Raw genomic sequence first — 18,702 nt, 5'->3', positions numbered from 1 at the left:
ACAAAGAGAAATGGACCAATCAGTGAAGTTGCAGTTACCAATTAAAGGAGCAAACTGCCCACTACCATGAGTCGGTCTCCCTACACTCTCTAATATTTAACTGATATACTAATAATTGTATAGTAAACATCTGAATTTTTTTTTTTTTTTATTAAATAAATTATCTTTATACTTATAATCCATTTTAAACTTATAAACAGTCAAAATCATTCCAATAATTGTATATTGTGCAGTCATTTCTGATTTGATTACATACATTTTTCTTTTCTTTTTATTATTACATTTATCAGTTACATTAGTAGGCTGTGTAATGAATGTTTTTTGGGGTTTTTTTGTGAAAGGAAAACAATTTTTGGAAAATACTTTGGTGCACTCCATAAAAGTGGCAAAAAGTCCCAAAATAAAATAAAATAGGCTTTTTTTCTTTATCTTTTATAAGGCTTCTCTTTCACATATGAAATTTGCACTCACCTTCATGTCACCGGTCCCCTTCCAGCCCTACTCCCATCCTCCTGCTCTCCCTCATGTGCACCTCTCCTTGCTGTGGATAACATCACGATACATAGCGATAGATCTTTGAACAAGTTTGGTATAAAAATATTTCTTGAGAAATGAGAAAGCCTTTCCAAATTTCTGAAAAGTCATTAGGTTAACATGACGCTGTTTTCAACTAAACTGTCATTTACATGACAATTGCGTTTTGGACGCCTGAAAACGCAAACTTTTGAAAACGGGTTTCAAAGTGCAAGTTTTTGAAAATGAAATCGTTATTGTCTTCGTGTAAAACTACAAAAACGCGAATTTGTGAAAACGGTGTGATGAGTATCATGTGTTTAATCTATAGGCGTTGCTTTTTCTTTAAATTACCATTTCTTTGTATGGCCCATCGCCAACTATAAATCGTTTTTGCGGATCTGTGTGAGAAGGGACCGTTTTTACAACATTGTCCTCTGTAAGTGAAAAACACAAAAGAAAAAAAAAAATCAGTTTTAGTGTAAACCTCAATCCCTCCAGAAAGCTGTTTCTCACGAAACTATTGCAAGCAATTGGCAAACAATTAGGAAATATGATCCAACTATATAAATACAAATTAATCTATATAGTATACAAATATACAAATTATTGCTGTATTAGATCTAATAAACCTCTCAAGGCATTGCCCGCGAGCCAACCACTGTCATGTATGAACCGGTGGTATGAAAAGTATGCGTATACACTTATGTCTATGTTATATATATATGTTATGTAATGTATATGTATATATGTCTATATAATTCTGTCAAAGAATGATGGTGGCAGACTGCAGTGATGTGAATAGGCTACTGAATTCGGCCCTGAATTGTCGGCCCTGTCTTGAAAGGACGAGTAACGTTAGCACTAGGTTCTTGTAAAAAGAAAAATGCTGCTGTTCTAAATATCTGTACAGCCACACCACACATAAGGCACGAGGTAACAACAAAGACTAAAATATAGAGTAATTTACAGTTTAGACACTATTGTAAGTTACCAGTTGTTTTTTTTTTTTTTTTTTTTCGCCAACGAAAATAGTTCTATCAAAGCCATAAGAAGATCAACCGTCGAATGTCGCTGAACAACAGTGGAGATTTGATCCTGAATGAATCAGTGTTCGGACGAATCGGTGGAATGAGTGATTCAATGATTCACTTATAAAGACCGTCACGTATTTCTCCCCATAGACATATCTATGTTTCTCCCTACTGAAGTTTCGATGTAACTTGCAGAAAGAGTCCACTTTCTTCTTCCAGGTTATTACTGCAGACTGACAGTCTGTCTGTCTGGAACGGGCTAACAGAAAAGCAGAGTGACACAATTTGATTGTTTTAATAACGTGCCTGGTTTACATGCTCTATATCAGGCTACTTTGACAGTTTAATTTTCCAACATCAGTCTCTTTTATATTGACATTGCCTGTGTTTTATAAAAACAACAAACCAGGCAAGACCTAGTCAAAAACAACAACAACAACATTATAATAATTTGAGAAGTATACAAAAGTAAAAGTACTAAAAAATAGTAAAATACTTAATATATATATATATATATATATATATATATAATATATATATAATATAATATATATATATATATATATATATATATATATATTGTGGCTAAAAACAGTAGAGTCAGCAACTCCAAGGTCAAGTGTTTGATTCCCAGAAAAAGTATGAAAAATGCATTATTATTATTATACAAAAGTATACCTTATGCAAAGCACGTAAAAAGCACATCAATATTAAATAAATTCACCTTCTATTTATTAAAGACAAAATGTACCACAACATCCCATCATAAACTACTAAATGTATTCTTTATATATTTTCAAACAAGCTGAAGCGAAAGGTTAAAAAGCAACGAATAATCAAGGCTAAATGCACTGCTCAGAGTTACAGAGTATCACAGTTATGTATCTTTTGTCCATTGGTGGCTCTAGTGTGCAGAAAATGTGTGTATGAACGGGTCATCTGAGTGTATCTGTGTATCAACAGGGACATCTAGAGGACACAGCAGGAATATGTGAATCAAAAATACACCTAGAATTACTAGAGTTGAATGATATGTAACATTGTTTTTAAAAACAACATGTATAAGTATAAAATGTGTGGTGGTCATTTTCTACATTAACAACAAAAGAAACACAATCAACTTGCACATCATTTTTCTGCTCATGTTCCATTATACAAGCTGTAACTGCCACATAATGTTAAATACTGTTCATGACATGAGTGTTGATGACTCGTCCTATGGTAGGTTATTGTGGGTATGCATGCTGTTCTGAGCACGCACACACATGTAGGTAGAGAGAGAGAGAGAGAGAGAGAGAGAGAGAGAGAGTAAAGAGAGAGATGGCCGCTCTACCGCTAACTATTAATGTGTTCATTTCCACTTTGTTTATCAGAGTGCTTTCTTTTCCTGTTTTATACTCGCTCTTTTACATGTATGTGAAGAGTGTGCTTGTGCAAACCATCTATAAAGACTCGTGGGAACACCAGTTCGTTTGCCTCCTGTTTTCCATTTTCATCTGAAAAACCCTCTAGATGTTACAAAGTACATGATTTATAAACGGTTGAATAAAAAAATCATAACAATTCAGTGACAATAGAGTTAACCAGTAACATAAGATCAGGATGAGGACTGCCTGGCAAATAAAAAAAATAAATACACAAATAAAGGAAATGGATGTATTAGGTGTTACTCTCCATCCCATGATCTATTCTTGTTCTCCTGCCAAATCTTCTCCATCTGATCCAGCTCTGTTTCGGTGAACGCTGCCTGTCCCCAGTTGGTCATTTTACCAGGTGACTTGCTGCCTGAGAAATACATGAAAAACATAAAAATGGTGCTTTTGGTAACGGTATCTGGTATTTGAGAAACTTCACACTCGGTCACCTGGTTGAACGATTCGAAGTAGGCCCTCATGTTTAGAGACTTTATGTTTCCAAGTCTTTGTCTTGTTACTTGCCCGCTCCAGTTTCTTTGTAACGGCCTGAAAAACAATAAAGGTCACCAAAATCATGATCATTTACCTTATGTTTAAAAAAGAAACTTTACTAATTTGAGTATAAAAGTGGAAACAACAAGCAACGTCTGTTCTGTTTGATGAGAGGGACATTGGTGTTAGAGCAGGGGTTGTCATTGTCCACAACAATATTTGAAGCCCCTCCCCACCATATATGTCTGTATATAGGCCAAAGTAACTAAAATAATTATCAATAGATTAAAAACTTTTTTGCTGAATGTTCTTCAGGGTCCCCACTATTTTTTAGCCAATGAATCTGACTTTTCCAGTCATTCATGATTACACGATTATCAGATAAGGATAAGGCATATTCTCAAAATATTTTAGAGCTTGGCATAGCTAGAAAAATGTATATTCATTATAAAAACGCTCATGGCATTATAATGTTTTATTAATTTATATGACTTTTCCAGGTCTAGAAATACACTTAGTAAACACAATTACAGTCAGGTGTTCTCATTTATCCAGGTTTTTCAATACAGTGGAAATCTAAAATTATTATCTTGATTTTTAATTGTTTTAGCTTATTTTAAAGCTTGTTTTGTCTTGTTTTAAATCATTTTAAAGGGGTCATATGATGTGGTTTTAAAAGTTTAATAGGGTTTAATAGAATAGGTTTACGCTTTAATGGTCAAAAAACACATTATTTTTCACATACTGTTAGTGCAGCTCCTCTGTTCCCAGTCCCGCTGAAACGCACTGATTTCTACAAAGCCCCACCTTCCAAAAAGCTCAGAGTGCTCTGATTGGCCAAATGACCCAATGCGTTGTGATTGGCCAAACACCTCAAGCGTTGCGTCCCTTACCATAATCGCAAGATTCAGCTTCCAAGGCTTTAAGCAATTGCAAACACAGTTAAGAATGTTGTCATTTTATCGCATCAGTTCGAGCCTGAGTCAGATTCTGAGAGCACAGATAATCAACCCGATCGATCGGCACTTGCAACTTCAGGTTCAGGAAGCTGTCCTCTGTAAAATGCGCTGAGCAAACCCACTTTATTATAAATCTTAACCTCTAATTCCAAATTTCATCCATTTTCGGCCAGACAAAGCGTTTTTTCTTTCTCACCGCATTGACGACAACTCTTCAATTCACTGAAGCCTCGCCTCTTTCTTTGCACATGCCTTTTGGCAGTCATTATGCTAATATTTATCATTGTGACATTTCCTTTAAAGCATCATATGACCCCTTTAAGACAACTTGAGGGCCCCTTGGAAGTTTGCTGACACCCTTAGGGGGCCCTGGACCCCTGGTTGAGACCCACAGAGCTAGAGAGTACAAAAGAAGCTAAATGAAACACCTTGGAAAAGCAAAATATACTAGAAAAGGAGAATGTTAAAGTGATGGTTCGGAGTAAAATCAACCTAGGTTCCTTTGCACCATGATCTCGAGCCAAACACCCCCCCCCAGAAGCCTTTTTTCCCTTGGTTGAACATTATCAAAGTTAAAGCTTATTTAGAGATATCAGCCGGATGGCTTAGTGCAGGCGCTAACGGATCCTATGATGCATCTCGTAAATTACCCCACTAATAATGCCCAGAATGGTACCAAACTTCTACAGTAGTACAAATAGGTTCTGTACTGTACTGACTTTTACGTGCTTTTCCCAAACCACTGAAGTGACCTCGACGTCCAGGTTAGCGGTAGCATAAGCCGCTAGGCAAGTGTTATTTAAATAAACTCCTGATGTACTTACAAACTTTCCAATGCCTCGTTTTATGAGTACAGAACCTACTACTGTAAAAGTTTGGTACCATTCTGGGCATTATTAGTGGGGTAAATTAGATTTCTCTAAATAAGCTTTAACTTTAATAATGTTCAACCAAGGGAAAAAAGGCTTCTGGGGGGGGTGTTTGGCTCGAGGTCATGGTGCAAAGGACCCTAGGTTGATTTTACTCCGAACCATCCCTTTAATTTGATAAAGTGAACATAATAAAATTGTTGAAAAAATCCACTACCTTGTATTCCTCTTGCGCCCCCTGTCTCTTCAGCTTAAGGCTCTCCAGCTGCTCCAGTGCAACCTGCAGGGCACGCTCCTTCTCTGCCTTCTCTTTTTCCAGCTCTTCTTTCTCTTTCTGGGACTGGGATAAGACCTCTTGCTGCTGCAGGTGAATCTGCTCTAATTCAGTCCTCTTGCTTGCCTCCTCTTGTAGCAGACTGCAAAACAGAAAACACACACATGTTCTGCATAATTCTGTGGCCCTTCTGTGCATACTGAATCTGAACGCTGGGTGTTTGCGCACTGTTACCTGGCCTGCAGTTTGCGCACGACTTCTTCATCCTCTTTGGCCTGCCTCTCGTCGTCTAGTGCCTGTTTCAGCTGACGGTACATGTCTTCCAGTTCCTGCATACGCTGCCAGTACTGCTCCACTTCACCGGACTTCTCAACCACCTGCTCCTCCATCTGCATTCGAGCCTAGGAAGCCATTTTAAATTCACACATCAGACCTGTTTCACACATTCTGCACACATAAGTGCAACTGTTTTGTGCTTTCTTGTAAACTGACAGCCTTTCTGCAGAAAAGAGCTGCATTTCAATACAATAATGCATTTTTTTTTCTTTTTTTCTTAAAAAGGAGCCGAATACATTAACATGTTCAGAACTAATTAAATGAATCACAACTATGTATACATACTGTATGAATTTTAATCAATTGACACCCTTAATTTAAACAGTCACCATAAAATCAAAGTTGACCTTTTTTATATATATTTTGCAGTATTTATTATAAAACATTTATCCATGCACGATTGAGAAAAAAAGATGAACGCAACTTCTGTTTCATACCGACTGTGTGTGTCTGTGTGTTTATTTAATTACGGCAGAGATTTTTAAGTAACTTTTGGCTCAAATGAATTAAAAAAATATTAATTTTGGCAGCAAGAAAACCGATTACATGTCAAACTAAAATTACATTTAAATAATATCAGCAATAAATTCAATTTATGAACAGATTTTTAAAAGTGTAGGCCTTTTACACATCAGCAATTATGGCATCCAGCCATACGAACATCTAAAAGCAGCCTGGTGACCTCCATCAATAAAACCACTGTCATTGTGAAAAAGACATTAGGTTGTTGTAATTACCATTTTCTCCTGCTCCAGGTCTCGTTTATATCGGTCCAGCAATGCTGTTTGGTTCTGAAGTCTTCTCTGTTCCACCAAATCACCCCTGATTGATGTGTCCTGTAGGTCCTGCAACATCCAGACAAAATGAAAGCAATAACTAACAAGGCTTCTGTAAGCCAGAAAGTACAGGGAGAAAAACATAAAATAACAACTAGCCTTCAGTCACTGTTTAATAAATAAAAGAAAGTTCCAGTTTCAATCAACGGCAGCTATGTCGTGCTATTAATTTCAACAAAATCACTTCAGTTCGTCCCACAATTTGTAAAAACAAATACACGTTTACAATAATAATGCACTTACAGTACAAGTAAATGAACACCACTCAGCCACTTAGTGCAACTTGTTGAAGTGCTTAAGATGTATGTTATTTATGTATATTAAAAAAAGTGTTGTCTAGTTGTGTGGGACTACTTTTCTAGATCCACAGACTTATGTTTGGTTATGCATTTTTGCATTATAACTGCGTGTTTTGTGCAAAAGTTTCCAAGTTTAACGGCCTTGCAGGGTTGACAGGAGATAAAAATCAAACTAGTCTCAAGCCGCCAAGGAATAATCATATTTCCTGCTTCATAGACGATAAAGTATGAAACAATCCCTTGAGATTGAAGATATAAAACAGGAACTGGTAACAGTCAAAACCACCCGTACACAGGAAGTGTGGCTTCATTGCTCAGGAGTTCTCCTTTGCAGGTGTCCTAAAATATGAGCGTGTTTTAAAGCTATATTTTGGGCCTTTTTTGCTTCTGTATGACAGGACAGTTGGGATTGTCGCCTGCAGTGCTGTTACAATACATGTCAGAGCACGATCTACAAGACTATGGCTCCGACAGCAGGGCTGTTTTAGCATAAACATGTTCTAAAAATATCTTCACAGATTTATCAGCTTCAGTTTAGAGATGAGAGTAGGTTCAGTAACTTTCTCTTCATGGTCGAACAGGATTACAAGAGTCAGATGTTTAACATGGAACCAAATTGAAGGTTTAACACGAAGAAAAAAAACAAAGGATGTGAAACTGTTTCTAAGAGTGGGCTATAAACTGAAATAAAGTAGGCAAATAATAGAGCTAAAGGGGAAGTGACAGTAAAAAGTGCACAAAAAGTCATATGCATACAGTTTAAAGGTGCATTGATTAGTATGGTTCTAATTTTATAGGTTTAAGACATTATGAAATAAATTGTGTTTTTGTGAAGAGTCATCTGATTGTTGTATACACTCACATGAGATGAAGATTGAACTCATAATAGTTATCAATGCCACTATCAAACACTATCAACGGCACACAGAATCTGCAGCGGTCACGTGGTACAAGTCGAAGCAGTTCTCCAAGGATGTGAATGCTTTTAACAAGTCGGAATCCCATAATTACGTAATTCCAACATGGCGTGAACGCACAATTTCACTAAACGTCGAAGAGAACCCTTGCGGTGACTGGAGGCCGCGTCTCTGCAGATACACTAGAAGCGCAGGGTAGTTTGGTGATCGGAAGAGTGAAAATTAGACGGTGGAACACACTTATAATCGTGCTTTGGAGAATCTGTACCTGTACAGCCAAAAAATAAGTGTAAACATCGGTACGGCATACATGATGTGGAGAGATTAGATGACGGAGAAAATCCTGAGTAGATGCTCAAGTTGCTAACAGCTAGGGGAATTAATTATTGTGAAAACCGCTCTCTAAAACTCACTAATAAGGCGTAATTTATATAAAACGATGTAACAACGATCGTGGTGATCCACGTCGAAAGATGGCATTGTGGTATCGGTACAAATTACACAAAGAAAGGCAATGCTACCGTTAGCTAAACAACTACTGAATACACGTTTAATCCAACATCTCCAACAGAGATACTGCTAAATGGCCTGAAATCTAAGGCATTTTGCTGGTGACTTGTGTTTGTATCTTTCAATGATTCAAGGAAGGCCACAATACCTTACTCAGGGCCTCCAGCTGGGCCTGTTTGCTCTCGTTGGCCAACTGCAGCTGTCTCATTCTGTTCTCCATGATCTCCTGTTCAGCTTTCATCCTGTTTCTCAGCTCCCTGCGTTTCTGTCTGGATTCTCGGTGTGCGGAGGAAAGGCCTTGTCTTATGCGGACAATGCAGTCCTGGATTGCTAACACACACATGAACAAAAACTCAGCAGGGGATTGTGGATATACAGTACAAAAATGTCAATGTCATCAGCAAAGATATGTGCTACCGTGAATCCACTCCTGTTTTGTCTTTTTATCCGATGCACTGATCTCAAAACTTTTCTCAACACATCTTATAATGAAGAGGTTTTTCCTTCCATCCTTGTCTGGTAAGGACTGCAAAGACAGAGCAATATAGAAATTTGAAAGGGATACTGTAGTTCACCCAAAAATCTAAATTTCGTCATCATTTATTCACCATTATGTTGTTCCAAACCTGTTTGTTGTCCTACCATTAGAAATCCACTCAGAATATTTAAATGTAACTCACCGTGTGATCAGAAAGCATGACCACAAAACATGAAAGAATCCATAATGTTATAAAACAAGCATCTTGAGGTGCCAAGTTTGAATATATGGAAGTGTAAAATATATATATACAACTAAAACTTCTGTCCTCACACAACACTATCGTAAGACTCGCAATATATCTCATAAATCGTATGAGCTACTTTTATGAAACCTTTAGGTGCCTTTTTTGACAGCCACAATACTGCAAAACATTTGCATTCAAAAGATAATCCAATAATACAGGGTTAGATTGACATGAGAGTGTGTAAATGATGACAAAATATGCTATTGCTGCATCCCAATTCGCCAACTATCCATCCAAAATAGCTTTCAAAATTGGAATGAGTGTGTCCTAAAGGTATGTGGATATTCTTCGGTGGAAATTCGAAATGCAGACCTATGGATACTAATATTACCCACAACCCATTGTGCTTTTAAATAGAATTCAGTTTAGAACTAAATATACGCATAAAAATGGATGTGCAAGACTGATGATTAAGTAGAGAGGTTTAGATAAAGGAGTTTGCGTGATTAATAATCAATATCCAACCTGATAAAAAAAAAAATATATATATATATATATATATATATACAGCGGGGGAAATAAGTATTGAATACGTCATCATTTTTCTCAGTAAATATATTTCCAAAGGTGCTATTGACATGAAATTTTCACCAGATGTTGGTAACAACCCAAGTAAGCCATACATACAAAGAAACAAACAAAAATAAGTTCAGAAATTAAGTTATGTGTAATAATGTGAAATGACACAGGGAAAAAGTATTGAACACATGAAGAAAGGGAGGCGCAAAAAGGCATGGAAAGCCAAGACAACTGCTGAAAACTTACAGTAATTAAAAAGCAATCCAGCCCCCTGTCAGTGGAAATTAATAACAGCTGGTTCAGTCCCAAATGATGGCCTACAAAAAGGTCTCATTGCCAAGGTGTCACACAAGACACATCTCATGATGGGTAAAAGCAAAGAGCTGTCTCAAGACCTTCGCAACCTAATTGTTGCAAAATATAATGATGGCATTGGTTATAGGCGCCATTCTAAGCTTCTGAATGGTCCAGTGAGCACTTTTGGGGCCATAATACGAAGTGGAAAGACAATAATTTCATCATAAATTTGCCTCGACCAGTGCTCCTCGCAAGATTTCTGATAGAGGAGTGAAAAGAATAATCAGAAGAGTTGTCCAAGAGCCAACACCAAGTTGTATGGTGTTTTTAGGGTAATGTGCACTGCCATTTCTCCTCCAAACATGGTGTGTATTATGGCATCCAAACAGTTCAATTTTGCTCTCATGTGACCACACTATATTCTCCCAGTATTTCACTGGCTTTTCCAAATGTTGTGCAGCAAACTTTAAATGAGCTTCAACATGCTTTTTTTTCAGTAATGGAGTCTTGCGTGGTGAGCGTGCATACAGGCCATGGCGGTGGAGTGCATTACTTACTGTTTTCTTTGAGACAACAGTACCTGCTATCTGCAGGTCTTTTTGAAGCTCTCCACAAGTGATCCTTGGCTCTTGGACAACTCTTCTGATTATTCTTTTCACTCCTCTATCAGAAATCTTGCGAGGAGCACTGGTCGAGGCAAATTTATGGTGAAATTATTGTCTTTCCACTTCCGTATTATGGCCCCAAAAGTGCTCACTGGACCATTCAGAAGCTTAGAATGGTGCCTATAACCAATGCCATCATTATGTGTGCAACAATTAGGTTGCGAAGGTCTGGAGACAGCTCTTTGCTTTTACCCATCATGAGATGTGTCTTGTGTGACACCTTGGCAATGAGACCTTTTTGTAGGCCATCATTTGGGACTGAACCAGCTGTTATTAATTTCCACTGACTGTAAAGCTGGATTGCTTTTTAATTACTGTAAGTTTTCAGCAGTTGTCTTGGCTTTCCATGCCTTTTTGCACCTCCCTTTCTTCATGTGTTCAATACTTTTTCCCTGTGTCATTTCACATTATTACACATAACTTAATTTCTGAACTTATTTTTGTTTGTTTCTTTGTATGTCTGGCTTACTTGGGTTGTTACCAACATCTGGTGAAAATTTCATGTCAATAGCACCTTTGGAAATATATTTACTGAGAAAAATGATGACGTGTTCAATACTTATTTCCCCCGCTGTATATACACGGATGACAGATCAACATGCTACTTCTTTTCTCTCCAATATGGTAGGAAGAATTGTTGAGTAGCATAAATTAAATAAACTGAAATGTGGAGTGTGTATATATATAAGGCAAAATGATTGACAGGCCAGTTTACGGTGTCCATTAAAGACAGTTCTGATGTAGTAATATGTCAGAAAATTTGCATGCTTTTCTGCCACATAGTCAAACGCATCTACTTTTAGGGGATATAAGTAGGCGAATTGGGATGCATTGGGATATACCTTTAAAATTCAACTCTGAACAACAAATACTGCAAAAAAAAAATCTATCTTTTACCTCGACACAGCAGTTGCGATCAAGCGAAATACATCCCTTCTGCTCTATTAGGTCTTCACTCACATAATAGGATATGTAGTTGAGATGGAGCTTAAACCATCGCTCTGTCCAGTTCTTCCTTTTATGGCCTTTTTTCATCATATAGCCCTTTTTGAATAAAAAAGATACCAAGTTAATGATTTGTCAGAGATATCTGTTCATTTCTCCAGGCTAGTCAGTGGTCTTGTACAGTCAAGAGCAGACCTAGAATGCCCCATATTAATGAAATGCATTAACACAGACTCCCACCTGCTTAATAACATCCAGCACAATTTCCTGACAGACTTCATTGATGCCCATGGAGAGAGTCTGAGGGTTTATGCCCTTGGTGAAATGGCCAATGCCAATAAGCTCAATCAGCTCCCACGCATTCAGATGACGTTTCTTTGCGCTGAGCTGCATTTTGTAGTCTTCGAATCGGCCCTCGTTCCAACTGCAACCCACTGCTGCAAATAGTTTGCGCAGGAAGTACTCAAGCTGTAACAATACAGAAGTACCTCATTATTTCCATAAGTACAAGGAATCCTAAAATTAAAAGTACTAGGACCAACCTCCTCGACGACAATGTGCAGTGGATATTTATCTTCAGACAGGAAGTTGAAGATACACCACACCTTGAAGGCATCAACGTCTGAGATGAGCAGATTCATGTTGCTGATGTGTTTTGGTGCAGACAGAGTCCAGCACATCTTGTTCAGCTCCATGAAGTCAAAGTTGGGCTGGATCTGCCATTCAAATATTAAAAATGACTTGAATCTAATTGAAGGGCTACAATGTCATATATTTTCTGCAGAATTAATATTCTGTCTTATACCACTTATTCTATAAAGATAATACTGGCAGGCAAGTAGGAATTCTGTTGAACTTCAAGTGTGAACATGGCCAATTTGTATATTTATAATATTTGTATTATTTAGTAGTCATTATACAAAGATATTTGACCAAAGAATGCCACAACTGACCAATCAGAATCAAGTATTCCAGAGAGCTGATACCAAAGAGCTGATATTATGGAGTATATGAGGTGTAGGACATGTTATAAAGAAAAGGGGATTGTACAATATGAGTATAATGAAGTAGATATAGTCTTGATGGCATTATGAAAACTTAAAAGATCTAAATATGGTCAGTGCATAAAAGCATGCAGAGATGGACAAGGGGTTTGGTTTTTCACTATAAGAAATAATCCTGTAGAAAAACGTATACGGTCCTAGCATAAAATTACCAGTAGGATACGTTTCCCGCTAAGTTTGTATTTCAAAATATGGGTAAAACACCTGTAAAATTAAATCAATAGAGAAAATATTAGCACGGTACATTGGGCATATATTTACTGACTTTTCTTAGAATGTTGTTCGAACCAAACATCAGAATGGGTGAAGAAATACTGTACGTGATGTGTTTGCATGAGTATCTTTTGTATCATAAAAAAAAACAAAAACATCCAGTGGCAGTTCTGGGGACAAAAATTCCTTGGAGAGAAGTCAGAGAAGGATGGTCAAACAGGTTTGAGCTGACAGGATGGAAACCGCATTTCTGAACGCACAAAGAGAAACCGAGGAGCACAACAGGTTCCACTTCAGTCAGTTAAGAACGTGACGTTGGATTGAAATAAATTATTTTAAAGACACTGTAACACGTCCTCGTGTACTGGACTGGTGGCATGGTTTAGTGAGGAGGAAAACAAATCATACTGCAGTGTCTTAAAAATAAAGTTCCCAAAACGATGCCATATAAGAAATATTTTGGGTTTAGAACTTTTTTTCCACTATAAAGAACATGTACTGGAATGGAAAGGTTACATGGATGTTAAAAGTTCTTCATGGAAACATCGATGCCAATAAAGAACCTTTATCTGTAAGTTATTTGCAAGTTACTATTCACTTCTAAGATGAAAATATATAGAAACTTCCAAAAAAACAACATCAACAACAAAATGACAACAGTGAATAAATGCAATTGACCAACAATGTGATAAGGTGTGCCTGTAGAATCACAAATCATTAAGATATGTCACCATTCAACACGGAAACCCAACGTGTGTGTACTTGTACAACTATCTTTGTGAGGAACAGTCTGAATTTTAGACCATCAGAGTGAGGACAAAATGAGTAAAGTGAGGACATCCTCATTTTCTGTGATCCTTTTAAAGGCCTGTTTAAGGGTCAAGACTTGGTTTTAGGGATAAGGCTAGGTTTAAAGGGATAGTTCCCCCAAAAATGAAAATTCTATCATTGTTTACTCACCCTCAAGTTGTTCCAAACCTGTATGAGTTTCTTTGTTCTGCTGAACACAAAGGAAGATATTTGGAAGAATGTTTGTAACCAAACAGATCTCAGTCCCCATTGACTACCATAGTATATTTTTTTCCTACTATGGAAGTCAATGGGGACTGAGATCTGTTGATTACAAACATTCTTCCAAATATCTTCCTTTGTGTTCAGCAGAACAAAGAAACTCATACAGGTTTGGAACAACTTGAGGGTGAGTAAATGATGACAGAATTTTCATTTTGGGGTGAACTATCCCTTTAAGGTAAGGGTTCAAGGTTAGGAACTTAGTTGTGATGGGTAAGGTGAATTATTGAATGTCCTCACAAAGATAGCTGTACAAGAATGTATGTGTGTGCATGTATACATACGTATATCTCATCAGCAGCAAACTGAACCCACAGCTAAAATACCATGACTGTTAATAGTATAACACTAGAAGACAATACATGGTAACTGGCAAACCTCCTAGTGCTGACTTTAAATCAGCATGAAATCTCACACTAAATTTACATTTTAAACACTCACTGAAGTGACTGATTTTATTTCCATTTTCAGGAGACATCAATATGTGAGTAACAAGTCTCATGCCCTGTGAGTCATAAGTGACGGCCCATGGACATCAACTTCCCTACAGTCTTTTTGCCCTTTTAGGGTTAATCTTCTTTAGTATTCACAAACAATTTTTCCAATTTTAAATATTGATGAATAACTTAAAAAAAATATGGGGTCCAAAAGTTTAAGACCACTCATGAAGATGGTTCTGCATCTAATTTTTTTCCTAAATCAATATATTTTACATTATAAATGGGTTACTCTTTATTTAAGGTGATGTTGTAACTGTAATTACACTGAGTAAAATCAATTAACTAGTCTACATGTACTTACTATATGTTAGGGTTAGGTTTTGGTTTAGGGTTAGTTGCTTGCAATTATGCATAATTAACTGTTATTACTATGATGTACGTGTAGCTAAGTCACCTTAAAGAGTTATAATGGTTTTATCAGCATAAAAATTGAAGTTGAACTGAAAAATGCACATGAATTTCTGAGCCTTGGTATTTTGTATGTTGGCCTTTTGCATTACTGACAGGATCATTTTATCCAGCAGCAGAACTATCCAAAGAGCATCTTGTGCTTCAGTGGAACGTCTGTACAAAGAGTCACATGATCAGTGTCAGAGATGTATTTGATTAAAAATAGTGCACAATCTTTTTACTTTTTTTTTTTAATTTCCAGATTTAAATTCGATTTTGGATCCTAGATTTCTGACCCCATCGATTGTCTTGGTACAGAAAAGCAGACACACACACCCACACACACACACACACACACGGATATCTCTACGTGAGTCATGAGAAATAATGTGTAGCCTCATTCCAGAGGAAATAATAAACGTCTGTTCTTAAAACAGACACAGGCTTGTCTGGCGAGAGGAAGGTCTACGCTTTGATAAGAGACAGTGTATTTGTTACCTTATTAAGTATGAACATGTTCAGGTAGGGCATGTACCCTTGTGTTGACACTGGTCCTTCATCATCATCTTTAAAGTGCTCCTCCAAGGCTGAAATGTTATGAGGGATTTTCAGTATGGTGCACAGGTTGTGAGACAGCACCTTCAGAGAGACAGACAGCAATGGTTTCACTATGCAAAAAGGATAAAACAACCAGATGATAAAGATAAAATAAGTCTCTCCCCTTCAGTGCATATGCATACACCCTTGTGAAAGTCTTGCAAGACTGATCAAGCGTTATTCCAAAAATTAGTAAACAAATGAAGTATTGCATCTCTTTCTCTTTCATTATATTATCCTCTGCAAATATCTTGAAAATTAAGCCTAATGTTAATGCAACTGCCAGTAGTGTTGAACAACGGTATTGTTTGAGAAATTCTCTACCAGATGATGAGTAATTGACAATTGATTTTTACTTCATTTTTATTGACCTTATAAGGTCTGTTTCAATAAATAAGTAGAAGACACCGTGGAAACAACTCTTATGAGTACGCTAAATCATCTGTATGGACAAACTTTAATTTTTCAGTGGATTAAACGACTGTCTCGATACACGGAAACTAACAGGTGCGCGCCCTTTGGTGCGCGCGCTGTGATCTCTGGAGTTGTTAAAGGGGTAGTATTTAAAATGATTACTTACCTTTAACTGGGATTTGGATACTTTCCCGTTTCGGTCTACATCCAGAGCAGTAAAGGCGTACCATATGGGTTTGAGTATTTCGTCCCGGGATATCATGATGATAACTTCAGTGAAGGATGTCAGAGCGCGTGTAAAACTAATCCTTTTCACTCAAGTCAGTCAGTCAGCGCAACATCAGAGTCATGTGACCAACACTGCTTTACAACATGATCTCACATATTTACATAGGCTACAAATAAAACTATAATCTAAACACAACCGAAATTATGTGTTCTTTGGGTTTTTTATTTGTATGTGGGCATTACTAATAACATTTGCGTAGTCCATGTAAATAACAGGAAATCCCATATGAAAAAAAAAACAAAAAAAAAAACTTTGGTCCCACTTTATTTTAAGTGTCTTAACTACTATGTAGTGTACTAGCATTTCAATTAATCATTTGATACAATGCACAATTATTATTATTATACAATTATTGTGTACGTTTTTATATTGTACTTATATTTTAAAAAAATCTGCATGTAATTAATTTCTGCAATTACATTGTTGACCCTTCCTTTACACCTTAATCCACCCTTAAACCATCCCAAACCAGTCCCTAACCTTACCCATATCTCACCTCAACAGCAGAAAAAATTGATTTGCAATACAATAAGTAGTTAAGGACATCTAAAATAAAGTGTGACCGAACCTTTAAATTAATTTCTATTAGTAGCTATCCATACAAGACCATCAACTTATGTTTAACTTAAGTTCCTTTGTGATATATTGTAAATCAAAAACAAATTGTTTAGTAACGACAGCGCCTGTCATACTGCACAATATTTTTCATAATGGAATGCGGTCGATAAGTGAAACTTTGATAACACACGCACGTCTCCAAGATGTCTGTTAAAGAGCAGTTCATCTGGAAAACATCTGCTGTAAAAACATCTGATAAACATCTTAAAAAAGTCAGTTTCATTAACATCTTAAAACTGTTTGCTAAATGTATATTTAACATCTGATCTGACAGGAAACATCTTAGAGACATATTGCAGATGAGCAAACATTCTAAAAAAAATACATCTTGGGATGAAAACAGACACATCAAATAGACGTCTCAGAGATGTACGTGTGCCATCAGGGTGGTTACCTCCTCAGAAGACTTCAATATAGCGTCTTTTTGCCGCATTATGACGTCTCTAATATGTCTGCTAAAGAGCACTTCATCTGGAAAACATCTGTTGTGTACAAACATCTGATAAAAGTCTTAGAACAAGCAGTTATACACTCTAAATCATAAACATCTTAAAGATGTTTTCTAAATGTCTATTTAACATCTGACGGGAAACATCCAAGAGACATATTGCAGTATTGAAACATGTACATCTTGCAAATGTAAATGCAGACGTCTCCTTGATGTAGGCCTACATGTGCTAACAGTAGGCAACTGACTTGTTTGTAAAACTGCTGAAACGTAGGTACACCTGGTGTGTGTGGAAAAAATATAAATGTGTACATAGCCTACTTTATCCAATACTTATTCATACTTATTTTTCATCATCTTATCTCCCCAGAGCAGAAAACAATAAAAAAAAGCAACCTACAACATACAAACGACTTAATCTATAAATATAGGAATTAAAGAAGAAGTGTCAGATGTTATCTATTGTATCAAGGCATGTGCAATTTAAAACGTCTAAAAACACTTGTCTGCACCACATCAAAGGCAAAAAATGCCACAGCAACTAGTTTGTGCTGGGGAAACACTACTTCTACGTATAGCCCTGAAAAACAGGTCTTGTAAATGACCCAAACAAGAAACAATCATAGGAATGAAGTCAGAAGAGTACAAGGAGGAAGTTCTAATGTTTCACAAAAAGTCGTAAGAATTTCAAGTGCTGAAGAACCCGCTGATAATCTTTTGGCATCAAGTCATCTAACAAACAAGTTCTACAGACTACATTGCTTTCCAGTGATTTCATTTTCATAATCAATGATTTCAATCACACAGGCCGTTTCTTAACCATGTTTCTTCTAGATAAACAAGCACATTTTTTGCTCATGTATCTTAAATTTTAAAATATCTGCAAGTAAATTGTATAGTAAACAAATGAATATTTCTTGCAGTTTGCACAACTTTAAAAGAATAGAATATTTTTTAACCAATTCATTCCCTTTCAACTTGACATGACAGTTCCTCATATTAAACATTCATTATGTATGCGTTGCTTGGTGAAATAAAAATTCCTGCCTCCACCCGTCTTGAAAGACTGTATGGATGATTTGCTATTGCCCAGCTTCACTGCAGCCTTTACTTTTTCATCTGTCAAAACTATTTTTTGCCCCCCAAAAAGATATATTTTTATTTTTGAACTATTTGGCCGTATCTTATACTATATGTATCTGAGACAACTAGTCAAAATGCTTGTTTTAAATTTTCTAATTTACTACAAAATAGTTCAGCATGACGCTTGGGTAACTCTTTTACACTTTAACATACGAAAAATGTATTATTTGCATTAGGTATGTTGCTTTAATGACATAATGGCACAAACCTTGTGCTCTTCAAGGGAAGAAAGAACATTTGGAGTCGAATCAATGTCATAAATGAGAAATCATCACGACACACTAAACATC

The 18,702-nt window shown here is 36.6% G+C and overlaps 1 protein-coding gene across 1 annotated transcript; it reads right to left on the bottom strand.

Annotated features, from left to right (window-relative positions):
• Positions 1-2,262: 2,262 nt before the first annotated feature.
• On the bottom strand, positions 2,263-16,273 carry swap70a (switching B cell complex subunit SWAP70a). The gene is made up of 12 exons (XM_084404458.1): positions 16,081-16,273; positions 15,402-15,542; positions 12,208-12,381; positions 11,906-12,133; positions 11,618-11,764; positions 8,872-8,980; positions 8,603-8,784; positions 6,630-6,737; positions 5,791-5,957; positions 5,500-5,698; positions 3,412-3,508; positions 2,263-3,332 (listed from the first exon to the last, which is right to left on the bottom strand). The coding sequence occupies exons 1-12, from the start codon at positions 16,174-16,176 to the stop codon at positions 3,214-3,216; spliced, it is 1,767 nt and encodes a 588-aa protein (XP_084260584.1). The 5' UTR covers positions 16,177-16,273; the 3' UTR covers positions 2,263-3,213.
• Positions 16,274-18,702: the final 2,429 nt, after the last annotated feature.

The sequence above is a fragment of the Rutilus rutilus genome, assembly GCF_951802725.1.
Source record: "Rutilus rutilus genome assembly, chromosome: 3".
NCBI classification, from domain to species: Eukaryota; Metazoa; Chordata; class Actinopteri; order Cypriniformes; family Leuciscidae; genus Rutilus; species Rutilus rutilus.
The sequence above is the reverse complement of the archived record's forward strand: the minus strand, read 5'-3'. Positions and strand labels throughout refer to the sequence as shown.